Here is a 12,180-nt window from a genome sequence, read left to right as displayed (position 1 = left end):
TAGGCTAGGCTATACTGTCTTGTCTGTTTGATATTTCAATGTCATTCTTCTTTTTTTTCATCTCTGTTAAAAGGTAAGTGGCTGGAAGAATCCTGATAAGGTTTTAAAAGAGAGACGTGGTGGGCAAACATGAGGGGTTTATCTCGGCGATGGAAAAGATTAGAAGCAAATATAGTGACTCATACACTATAAATAGTATTATATATCGAAGACTATTTAAAAAATTACACATTTTATGGTAGATTTCTTCAACTGTGTCCTTAGACTTGATGTGATTTTTAGTAAGGATCTCTTTTAGCCCAAGGGCTAGTGTTCCAAGAGTCCAAGACTCAAGTACGTATTCATCACATGCAAATATGTGCATATTTTAACTTTGTGAAAGATATTGTAATATATGTATGAATTATTAATGTTGTGGATATGAGTAATTGAACATAGGGACAATTGGATCTGTAGCTGAAAAGGGCTGGAGAGGCTCTATGGTCCATGCATCCAATTTGTCATGCTAAGCTATTTGAGGACAATGAAGGAAGGGCTATACCAGACAGTGCATTTTGGGTATGTTATTCATTATTGTTGGAATAGATGTGTAGAATGTTTAACTAGTGTTGAACATAAAGGTTGAGGTTTAACGTAAACAAGAGAAGCACAGTGAAGATATCCACATGCTAAATTCATCCATAAAGCATTAAAACATACATGTCATATTACTCTGTAAGATGAGGAACATCCATAGGATGAGTATGTCAAGGGGATAGATAGATGAGACTGTAACTCCAATCAGTAAAGCGGTGCTGAACTGAACCCCCTAGCTGGCAAACCGGAAACAAAACCAATATCAACACTGCCATCTGCTGGCTAACATCCCCTCCTGTTTTGTACATTATTGATAGAAGACATTAATAAACAGTAAACACTGTTAGCCCTGCCCATAAACCCCATGACACCTATCAAACAGTATAAATGAGACCGCTGACAGACCGCAAATGCTGACCATAATTTCTGCATATGAATATCAAACATTAAGTGAAAGATTTTATGGCAATTATTAACCAAAATATATACTACTAGATAATTATTGAATAATAATCCTGTATTTGATTCATTTCATAAACTTTCATTTGGTGATCATTATGAGTAAAATGATCGAAGCGCACCAGTAACACCAGAGTAGGTCACAGATTGCTTCGCTTTCTCTGTAGACAGCGGGCTATTAACTTCAGCACCGTGGAGAGCAGCCGCCATGGAATGAGGGAGAGTCAGATAGCGATTGGATAATCATATTAAGACGCAGATATCGCGAGTAGAGAGCAGTGTGCCTATTGGTCAGGACTGACGGGACAGCAGATTTACTGACAATGATAGGACAGCTACGGCATTGGAGATACATTACTTCCACGACCTCGTATAAAAAGTGAAATAACAGTGATTTATTCTACTTTATCTCTTCATTATCAAGCTTTGTCATTCTTCACATTCGATGAGGTGGAACTGATAGCATGCAGCCGAGGGACAGAACATTGTAAATAGCAACAGTGCGCTCAGGACAGGAGGTAAGCAGATTATGTTTCCAATGGAAGTCCGTAATGCCTTTAGGGTCAGTTGATCCCTATCAGGATAGCACTAACTTCAAAGATAGCGGGTTGACTTGAAGCGAGTACCAGTAGTATATCGGTCTATTCAGCGAATTCAAATCAAAACACCATGAATGTTAGGCTATGAATGTCATGTTTGTCATTTATTGTCATGTCTTGTCCCTGTGCTCCCCATGCTATTCGTTTCCCTCTGCTGGTCTTGTTTGGTTCTATCCCTCTCTCTCCCCCTCCCTCTCTCACTCTCTCGCTCTCTCTTCTCTCTGTCGTTCCGTTCCTGCTCCCAGCTGTTCCTATTCCCCTAATCATCATTTAGTCTTCCCACACCTGTTCCCGATCCTTTCCCCTGATTAGAGTCCCTATTTATTCCTTTGTGATCCGTTCCTGTTCCGTCGGTTCCTTGTATTGTATTCACCATGCTGTGATTGCGTTTCGCCCTGTCCTGTCGTGTTTTTGCCGTGATTGTGTATCACCCTGTCCTGTCGTGTTTTGTGCCTTCATCAGATGCTGCGTGTGAGCAGGTGTCTCAGTCGACTACGGCCTGCTATTACCCGAACGACCTGCAGTCTGTGGCCGCTTCTCCAGTTGTTTTCCCCTCTACAAATCTAGAGGATTTCTGTTATTCCGTTTTGGACTTTAATAAACTCTGTTTCTGTTAAGTCGCGTTTGGGTCCTCTTTCACCTGCATGACAGAAGGAACCGACCAAGGAATGGACCCAGCGACTTCAGACGCTCGTTACACTGCCGTCGAGATCCAAGGAGCCATGCTCGGCAGACACGAGCAGGAATTGTCTGCTGCTCGCCATGCCGTGGAGAACCTGGCCGCTCAGGTTTCCGACCTCTCTGGACAGTTCCAGAGTCTACGTCTCGTCCCACCTGTTACTCCCTGGCCTGCCGAGCCTCCAGAACCCAGGGTTAATAACCCACCTTGCTACTCCGGGCAGCCCACTGAGTGCCGCTCCTTTCTCACGCAGTGTGAGATTGTGTTCTCTCTCCAACCCCACACATACTCTAGAGAGAGAGCTCGGGTTGCTTACGTCATTTCACTCCTTACTGGCCGGGCTCGAGAATGGGGCACAGCTATCTGGGAGGCAAGGGCTGATTGCTCTAACAGATTCCAGAACTTTAAAGAGGAGATGATTCGGGTTTTTGACCGTTCAGTTTTTGGTGGGGAGGCTTCTAGGGCCCTGGCTTCCTTATGCCAAGGTGAACGGTCCATAACGGATTATTCCATTGAGTTTCGCACTCTTGCTGCCTCTAGTGAGTGGAACGAGCCGGCGCTGCTCGCTCGTTTTCTGGAGGGACTCCACGCAGTGGTTAAGGATGAGATTCTCTCCCGGGAGGTTCCATCAGATGTGGATTCTTTGATTGCTCTCGCCATCCGCATAGAACGACGGGTAGATCTTCGTCACCGGGCTCGTGGAAGAGAGCTCGCATCAACGGTGTTTCCCTGCTCCGCATCGCAACCATCTCCCTCCTCTGGCTTTGAGACTGAGCCCATGCAGCTGGGAGGGATTCGCATCTCGAATAAGGAGAGGGAACGGAGGATCACCAACCGCCTGTGCCTCTATTGCGGAGTTGCTGGACATTTTGTTAATTCATGTCCAGTAAGAGGCCAGAGTCCATCAGTAAGCGGAGGGCTACTGGTGAGCGCTACTACTCAGGTCCCTTCATCTAGATCTTGTACTACTATGTCGGTCCATCTACGCTGGACCGGTTCGGGTGCTACATGCAGTGCTTTGATTGACTCTGGGGCTGAGGGTTGTTTCATGGACGAAGCATGGGTTCGGAAACATAACATTCCTTTCAGACCGTTAGACAGGCCTACGCCCATGTTTGCCTTAGATGGTAGTCATCTTCCCAGTATCAAATTTGAGACACTACCTTTAACTCTCACAGTATCTGGTAACCACAGTGAGACTATTTCTTTTTTGATTTTCCGTTCACCGTTTACACCTGTTGTTTTGGGTCATCCCTGGCTAGTATGTCATAATCCTTCTATTAATTGGTCTAGTAATTCTATCCTATCCTGGAACGTTTCTTGTCATGTGAAGTGTTTAATGTCTGCCATCCCTCCCGTTTCTTCTGTTCCTACTTCTCAGGAGGAACCTGGCGATTTGACAGGAGTGCCGGAGGAATATCATGATCTGCGCACGGTCTTCAGTCGGTCCCGAGCCAACTCCCTTCCTCCTCACCGGTCGTATGATTGTAGTATTGATCTCCTTCCGGGGACCACTCCTCCTCGAGGTAGACTATACTCTCTGTCGGCTCCCGAACGTAAGGCTCTCGAGGATTATTTGTCTGTGTCTCTTGACGCCGGTACCATAGTGCCTTCTTCTTCTCCGGCCGGGGCGGGGTTCTTTTTGTTAAAAAGAAGGACGGTACTCTGCGCCCCTGCGTGGATTATCGAGGGCTGAATGACATAACGGTTAAGAATCGTTATCCGCTTCCCCTTATGTCATCAGCCTTCGAGATTCTGCAGGGAGCCAGGTGCTTTACTAAGTTGGACCTTCGTAACGCTTACCATCTCGTGCGCATCAGAGAGGGGGGACGAGTGGAAAACGGCGTTTAACACTCCGTTAGGGCATTTTGAGTACCGGGTTCTGCCGTTCGGTCTCGCCAATGCGCCAGCTGTTTTTCAGGCATTAGTTAATGATGTTCTGAGAGACATGCTGAACATTTTTGTTTTTGTCTATCTTGACGATATCCTGATTTTTTCTCCGTCACTCGAGATTCATGTTCAGCACGTTCGACGTGTTCTACAGCGCCTTTTAGAGAATTGTCTCTACGTAAAGGCTGAGAAGTGCTCTTTTCATGTCTCCTCCGTTACTTTTCTCGGTTCCGTTATTTCCGCTGAAGGCATTCAGATGGATTCCGCTAAGGTCCAAGCTGTCAGTGATTGGCCCGTTCCAAGGTCACGTGTCGAGTTGCAGCGCTTTTTAGGTTTCGCTAATTTCTATCGGCGTTTCATTCGTAATTTCGGTCAAGTTGCTGCCCCTCTCACAGCTCTTACTTCTGTTAAGACGTGTTTTAAGTGGTCCGGTTCCGCCCAGGAGCTTTTGATCTTCTAAAAGAACGTTTTACGTCCGCTCCTATCCTCGTTACTCCTGACGTCACTAGACAATTCATTGTCGAGGTTGACGCTTCAGAGGTAGGCGTGGGAGCCATCCTATCCCAGCGCTTCCAGTCTGACGATTTCATCCTTGCGCTTATTTTTCTCATCGCCTGTCGCCATCTGAGCGCAACTATGATGTGGGTAACCGTGAACTGCTCGCCATCCGCTTAGCCCTAGGCGAATGGCGACAGTGGTTGGAGGGGGCGACCGTTCCTTTTGTCGTTTGGACAGACCATAAGAACCTTGAGTACATCCGTTCTGCCAAACGACTTAATGCCCGTCAAGCTCGTTGGGCGTTGTTTTTCGCTCGTTTCGAGTTTGTGATTTCTTACCGTCCGGGTAGCAAGAACACCAAGCCTGATGCCTTATCCCGTCTGTTTAGTTCTTCTGTGGCTTCTACTGATCCCGAGGGGATTCTTCCTTATGGGCGTGTTGTCGGGTTAACAGTCTGGGGAATTGAAAGACAGGTTAAGCAAGCACTCACGCACACTGCGTCGCCGCGCGCTTGTCCTAGTAACCTCCTTTTCGTTCCTGTTTCCACTCGTCTGGCTGTTCTTCAGTGGGCTCACTCTGCCAAGTTAGCTGGTCATCCCGGTGTTCGAGGCACTCTTGCGTCTATTCGCCAGCGCTTTTGGTGGCCGACTCAGGAGCGTGACACGCGCCGTTTCGTGGCTGCTTGTTCGGACTGCGCGCAGACTAAGTCGGGTAACTCTCCTCCTGCCGGTCGTCTCAGACCGCTCCCCATTCCTTCTCGACCATGGTCTCACATTGCCTTAGACTTCATTACCGGTCTGCCTTTGTCTGCGGGGAAGACTGTGATTCTGACGGTTGTCGATAGGTTCTCTAAGGCGGCACATTTCATTCCCCTCGCTAAACTTCCTTCCGCTAAGGAGACGGCACAAATCATTATTGAGAATGTATTCAGAATTCATGGCCTCCCGTTAGACGCCGTTTCAGACAGAGGCCCGCAATTCACGTCACAGTTTTGGAGGGAGTTCTGTCGTTTGATTGGTGCGTCCGTCAGTCTCTCTTCCGGGTTTCATCCCCAGTCTAACGGTCAAGCAGAGAGGGCCAATCAGACGATTGGTCGCATACTACGCAGCCTTTCTTTCAGAAACCCTGCGTCTTGGGCAGAACAGCTCCCCTGGGCAGAATACGCTCACAATTCGCTTCCTTCGTCTGCTACCGGGTTATCTCCGTTTCAGAGTAGTCTGGGTTACCAGCCTCCTCTGTTCTCATCCCAGCTTGCCGAGTCCAGCGTTCCCTCCGCTCAAGCGTTTGTCCAACGTTGTGAGCGCACCTGGAGGAGGGTGAGGTCTGCACTTTGCCGTTACAGGGCACAGACGGTGAGAGCCGCCAATAAACGCAGGATTAAGAGTCCAAGGTATTGTTGCGGCCAGAGAGTGTGGCTTTCCACTCGCAACCTTCCTCTTACGACAGCTTCTCGTAAGTTGACTCCACGGTTCATTGGTCCGTTCCGTGTCTCCCAGGTCGTCAATCCTGTCGCTGTGCGACTGCTTCTTCCGCGACATCTTCGTCGCGTCCATCCTGTCTTCCATGTCTCCTGTGTTAAGCCCTTTCTTCGCACCCCCGTTCGTCTTCCCTCCCCCTCCCGTCCTTGTCGAGAGCGCACCCATTTACAAGGTACATAAGATTATGGACATGCGTTCTCGGGACGGGGTCACCAATACCTAGTGGATTGGGAGGGTTACGGTCCTGAGGAGAGGAGTTGGGTTCCGTCTCGGGACGTGCTGGACCGTTCGCTCATCGATGATTTCCTCCGTTGCCGCCAGGATTCCTCCTCGAGTGCGCCAGGAGGCGCTCGGTGAGTGGGGGGTACTGTCATGTTTGTCATTTATTGTCATGTCTTGTCCCTGTGCTCCCCATGCTATTCGTTTCCCTCTGCTGGTCTTGTTTGGTTCTATCCCTCTCTCTCCCCCTCCCTCTCTCACTCTCTCGCTCTCTCTTCTCTCTGTCGTTCCGTTCCTGCTCCCAGCTGTTCCTATTCCCCTAATCATCATTTAGTCTTCCCACACCTGTTCCCGATCCTTTCCCCTGATTAGAGTCCCTATTTATTCCTTTGTGATCCGTTCCTGTTCCGTCGGTTCCTTGTATTGTATTCACCATGCTGTGATTGCGTTTCGCCCTGTCCTGTCGTGTTTTTGCCGTGATTGTGTATCACCCTGTCCTGTCGTGTTTTGTGCCTTCATCAGATGCTGCGTGTGAGCAGGTGTCTCAGTCGACTACGGCCTGCGCCTACCCGAAGCGACCTGCAGTCTGTGGCCGCTTCTCCAGTTGTTTTCCCCTCTACAAATCTAGAGGATTTCTGTTATTCCGTTTTGGACTTTAATAAACTCTGTTTCTGTTAAGTCGCGTTTGGGTCCTCTTTCACCTGCATGACAATGAAGACTCTGGCTGCCTCATTGAGTCTCCACTTTTACTCGCGCACCGGAAGGATCCCAGTTCTTAAACCCTGAAGAGCCACCATTGAGCCGATGCCACCAACACGTCTCTCTGTGTGTGTCAGCAAATCTCTTCAGTCGAATGTGACAAGTGACAACGTTGAGATTATAGATCTTCAAAACACTGCATTGGATAAAAGCATAGCTACTGTATGTCACAAGTGGTGTCTCACGTAAACTGCACACTGGCATAATTGATCCATCTCTTTCGGCCAGTAGTCTTTGTTCAATTACTATGTTCGGCCCACTAATATAACTTGCAAATACATTTCACCTGTGAGTGAGAAAGCTGATGTTTAGTGTTGTTATTGAGGTTTAGAATGACTGCATTTACAAAGCTACACTTTCTTTATTTGTAGGTTCAAAAGATTGAGGACCGAAACAATTTGAACAACAAAACCCACAGTCATGGCTGGTAAGGATTTGCATGAATTGAAATTGACACACAGTATGCATATGTTTTGGTACACAGTCATGGTGTTCCATGAAAGTCATGTACTGTATTGTTTGGATAGTCTCTGATCAACCAATCATACAAACACCGGTATCTGGCCTAACATGACACACCTGCCAATGCCATTCATGTATGATTGTCATTTCTCCAGCAGAGAATAACTTCCCTCCAATACCGGGGTTCATCCCCCTGCAGCCCTGTTTCTACCAGGACTTTGACGAGGAGATCCCTGAACAGCATCGCACCATGTGCAAGAGACTCTACCACCTGTGGATCTGTGAGTGCCCACTGCCCACTAGCCACAGCCCACTAGCCACTGCCCACTGCCACTACCCACTACCCACAGCCCACTACCCACAGCCCACACTAGAACAACTCCAGTCAGTCACTCTGTCATAGAGTCCACATATTTAGGGGTTATGATCTCTTATTGCACTATTATACTGCTTTCATACTACTGAGCTGAGCCAAGAGAGCCTAGCAAAGCTGCACTGCGCTGGCCTGATTACTCATCAACCGTAGTTGCTGGAACTGTGCTGGAAAGGAACGTGTTTAAAGGAAAATAAGTGTGCCAGGACAGTACGGTTCAGGAAGCCACAATAGTGTGAAACAAGTTTCCACTCTGTGCAGAGTTTCTGTATAGCCCTCTCTCCAGTGTAGCCTACTATTCAGATCAGATCATTGTGGCGAACACACGGGAGCTGACAGTTAACCTCTCCCATGCCACATGGGTTGTCTTCATCCACCACAGCTACAAAGAATGACGGAGGGTCTTCTGCTGTAACTAGATATGTGTAGGTCAGCAGTGGTCGGTGCCGTTTAAGATGAGGGAAGACCATTTTTTTTTAAGTGAGCATGAGCATGGGCTAAGTCAATTATTTAGTGACGTGACTATATTTGTATATAATTTTATCTAAAAAGGATACCTTTTCCACTGTTTCACTATTTACATTTTTCTGAAATTCACTGAGGAGCCTTCACACTAGTGTGTCTCTCATCCACGCCGGTGGGAGATTGTGCATACGCTGCCCCTTCTCATCTATTGACTTGTATTTTATTCTCTCTGCAGACCCCCCCCCCCCCATTAAGTGATTAACATTTACACAGGTATTCTGAACCACTTATACACCAATAACAGTGTTGATGGAATAATCTGTTATATCCTTTCTGTCATTCCTTTTGTATGTTGGGCTTGATCTGCATGTTTGATGTTTCTATGAGTTTATGTTTCCATGATTTCAGTCATTCTAAAATGTATTTGAATCCATTTAACTAATCTCTTTGAATAGTCACCCTTGTTACATTAGATGTATTGGTCAAGAATAGACAGAATTGTACAGAAAACTCAAAAGTAACCAATTAAAATATACTTCTAGCCTTCACTTTGTTTCTTTGCCTGAGATGAAAAAAGACTAATCACTTAATGGGTCTATTATTAAAGTTCTGGTTGGGTTTGTAGTTCAGATGAAGGGATATCTCTTCCCTTTGTGAACCAGTAATTGAAGCTGATTGGCTGCCTGTGGCAGTTCTGTGGAGCAGGCTGGAACTGAACCCCTAGCTCACGCAGTGCTTTAATTACAACCAATTCGATCTTAAGAGAAGAAGGTTTGCTAGATTACTGAGACTTAGAGTAAAACAGAGAAGGGGAAAAAAATATGGACACCTGCAGAAAGGGCACTCAAGGAATCAGAGTGGACAGAAAGTGCACATTTATCTGCGAGCTGGTTCCCTGACTGGTGTTATTATGATACTTTTGCTTTGTTCTACTGGTGTGTATAACAGTGTGTTCTCCTGGTGATGTGTTTTACAGTGCATGCAATCACCTTGGCTGTGAATCTGGTGGGCTGCTTTGTGTGGATGCTGGGTGGAGGGGGCGTGACAAATTTTGGCATGGCCATCATATGGTTGATTCTCTTCACCCCCTGCTCCTATGTGTGTTGGTTCAGGCCCATCTACAAGGCCTTCAAGTAAGTGGATGTCAGACACACCCATAAGGTATCCAACCACCACTAGATCGTTTTAATATATAACTAGGGCCCATGGTTTTTCTTGATCAGGCTATGTGGTCAGGACCCCCTCCCCCCCCCCGGTCTTACTATGACACCATTATGCTTGATCATAGTGATATACTTTCAGTCAAGGGAAATCAGTTACCGCCAAGAGAAATCTTGTAAAGGGATTTACTTATTAACAAGTACCGCACTGTATAATGTGTTGTGTGTCCGTGTACTTACAATTACTTTTGTTGTTCTCCTAGGACTGACAGCTCGTTCAACTTCATGGCGTTCTTCTTTGTGTTCATGGCCCAGGTGGGCATCAGTATTATCCAGTGCATAGGGATCCCAGGCTGGGGAAACTGGTAAACTGGTTACACATTCAAATCACTTTTAATAATACGCCCATTATAAATGATTATACACATGTATAAATGCTACTAAAATGTTCCATAAAGCATTATAAATCAAAGTTATTGTGTTACCGACAAACTCTGTTTGGCCAGAACAAGTATGTCTGGAAGGTGTTCCTAATGTTTGGTATACTCAGTACACAGGGGCAAATGGTAAGTGTTTTCTTCTTCTCTATATCTCTCAGCGGCTGGCTGGCCACCATCTCTTTCTTCAGCTACAACCTTTGGATCGCCTTGCTGATGCTCATCCCCACCCTCTTTTTCACTGCCACGGCAACGCTGTCCTTCATCGCCCTCACCAAGGCAAGTCTGTACCATCTGTGTTACGTCACAACCATGAGAGCATGAAGATGTGCTGATCTTTATGTCAGTCACTCATGCCCATTGTGCCGGCTGGTGCATAGGGCAGCAACAAAGGTCTCCATTGCTCTCTGTCATCTTTATGTGCAGCCTGACATTTTCCTGTCGTCCCACTGCTCCCTCTCTCCAGGTCCATAACTTCTACCGTGGCAGCGGGGGAAGCATAGGCAAGGCTCAGGAGGAGTGGACTACAGGGGCCTGGAAGAACCCCCACGTCCAGCAGGCAGCGCAGCAGGCAGCTATGGGAGCCGCCACGGGGGCCATGATGCCGGATCAGCAGTACTCCAGCAACACCCCACAGTACAATGACAACCAGATGTAGGGGATAAAGTGGAGGGAGGGAAGCATGTCAAAGTATGAGCAGGAGTTTGTTATCTGTTTATCCCATCCCCCCAAAAATGTGTCTTCATCACAGCAGCTCTTTCAATAGGCAATGGGTCTTCAACCCTTTCTTTGCCCAGGGACCCTCTCCCACGCAAACCGGCAACCCGGCAATCATACCCTAGCCATTATTTTCTTCCCATATGTCTTGTCTTAGCATCAAGTGAATGATATGTTTGCAAAAATGTATGTCCAAGTCAAGAAAGTTTACCAGCAGCCAGAGGCACTTGACGCACTGGTAGCCTACAGTATGCCAGATACTTCAGTGTCAGCTGGTAATTGGCTCCAGTGAGTGTAATTTGCTCAATATTTGGAGTTAAGAAATAATGTTGACATCATTAGAAAGAAGACATTCTCCTATTTCTACTGTAATAATTTATTATGTGTTGTTGCTAGTGATATAACCCTGCTATAGGGCACTACACTACACTATCACACTATTCCAGCTGACTCTGAACACCCATAACGTATAGACATTTCATGTTCCCAGCAACAACACTGAATTACAGTATCTGGTTTCTACTGTGTGATGTCATATTCTTGCTTCTGCTGCTTTGTTTTGACGTGTCACATCAAAGACGCGTCCCTATCTTAAGTCACTGTGTTAGCAGGGCCCTGTGGCCACATGCACACAGCACCAACTCTGTTTGTCAGAACTCATTCTGATCACCCACTATCCTCTCCTCAATGCTCTTCAGGTGGGTGGGGTGGGTGGGGGGGGGGGGGGGGGTTGGTAGCCTCCTGCTCATGACTTGTAAAGTCCTGCTCCTGATACAGTATTTCAATTATACATGTGTTTGTTTTATACACTAAGTTACTGGACTCTAGGTTTTGTGGTGAATAAATGTCATCTTACATGGAGAGCCATGTAAGACTGTGTTTGAGTGCTTTACCTTTTTTTTTATCTACAGACATTTCAAAGCGTCTAAAATATTTTTATCACAGAAAGTAGCACAGAGATAACTTTAATATTTTACCAGGCGTGTTTGTGTACAGTAGGAGATAGCTTATTTGGGGTATAAATATGTATTTTAAGAATGTATTCTACTTCAAGTGAATGCCAGCTGATTGAACAAAAAGGGCTCTCCTCTAAGCCATCAGGGTGCTTTGTGATTCTCAGGTAAAGCAGAGCTGCAAACACTAGACACAAACTGTGAACCTTTCCCCTTTATGTCCATGTGTATGTTTTTGATAGCTTATATAATATGCATTTCAAATGAAACCATAATCCTGTTGCCTCGGGGATATTTGTTTTATTTGATTCATTCTGTAACTTGAAAAATGTATTACTGTGAGCTAAAGAAGGCCAGTATGTACTGTAGTTACATGACATGGAGATGTGTAGAGGTATGCTCTTTTCTCTTATTTATCAATGTTATTTTAATCCTTTAAACTTGATATTAGAGCAG

At 46.3% G+C, this 12,180-nt stretch overlaps 1 protein-coding gene across 3 annotated transcripts; it reads left to right on the top strand.

The window, feature by feature from the left end:
• Positions 1–1,342: 1,342 nt before the first annotated feature.
• On the top strand, positions 1,343–11,468 carry LOC124033811 (secretory carrier-associated membrane protein 5-like). 3 transcript variants are annotated; one of them, XM_046346157.1, is made up of 8 exons: positions 1,586–1,724; positions 7,116–7,342; positions 7,529–7,584; positions 7,775–7,900; positions 9,434–9,590; positions 9,881–9,982; positions 10,216–10,333; positions 10,521–11,468. In XM_046346157.1, the coding sequence occupies exons 3-8, from the start codon at positions 7,578–7,580 to the stop codon at positions 10,710–10,712; spliced, it is 702 nt and encodes a 233-aa protein (XP_046202113.1). In that variant the 5' UTR covers positions 1,586–1,724; positions 7,116–7,342; positions 7,529–7,577; the 3' UTR covers positions 10,713–11,468. The 3 variants fall into 3 exon arrangements, with proteins under 3 accessions (XP_046202114.1, XP_046202112.1, XP_046202113.1); XM_046346158.1 differs by lacking the exons at positions 1,586–1,724; positions 7,116–7,342 and adding an exon at positions 1,343–1,553 and having other exon boundaries at positions 7,778–7,900; XM_046346156.1 differs by lacking the exons at positions 1,586–1,724; positions 7,116–7,342 and adding an exon at positions 1,343–1,553.
• Positions 11,469–12,180: the final 712 nt, after the last annotated feature.

Source organism: Oncorhynchus gorbuscha, linkage group LG04 (assembly GCF_021184085.1).
Source record: "Oncorhynchus gorbuscha isolate QuinsamMale2020 ecotype Even-year linkage group LG04, OgorEven_v1.0, whole genome shotgun sequence".
Classification (NCBI taxonomy): domain Eukaryota; kingdom Metazoa; phylum Chordata; class Actinopteri; order Salmoniformes; family Salmonidae; genus Oncorhynchus; species Oncorhynchus gorbuscha.
Note: the sequence above shows the minus strand (reverse complement) of the source record. Positions and strands in the feature narration are given on the sequence as shown.

Coding starts and splice junctions, on each gene's coding strand:
- LOC124033811 (XM_046346156.1), top strand. Junction 9,591..9,880: donor CCCATCTACAAGGCCTTCAA/GTAAGTGGATGT, acceptor TTGTTCTCCTAG/GACTGACAGCTCGTTCAACT. Junction 10,334..10,520: donor CCTTCATCGCCCTCACCAAG/GCAAGTCTGTAC, acceptor CCCTCTCTCCAG/GTCCATAACTTCTACCGTGG.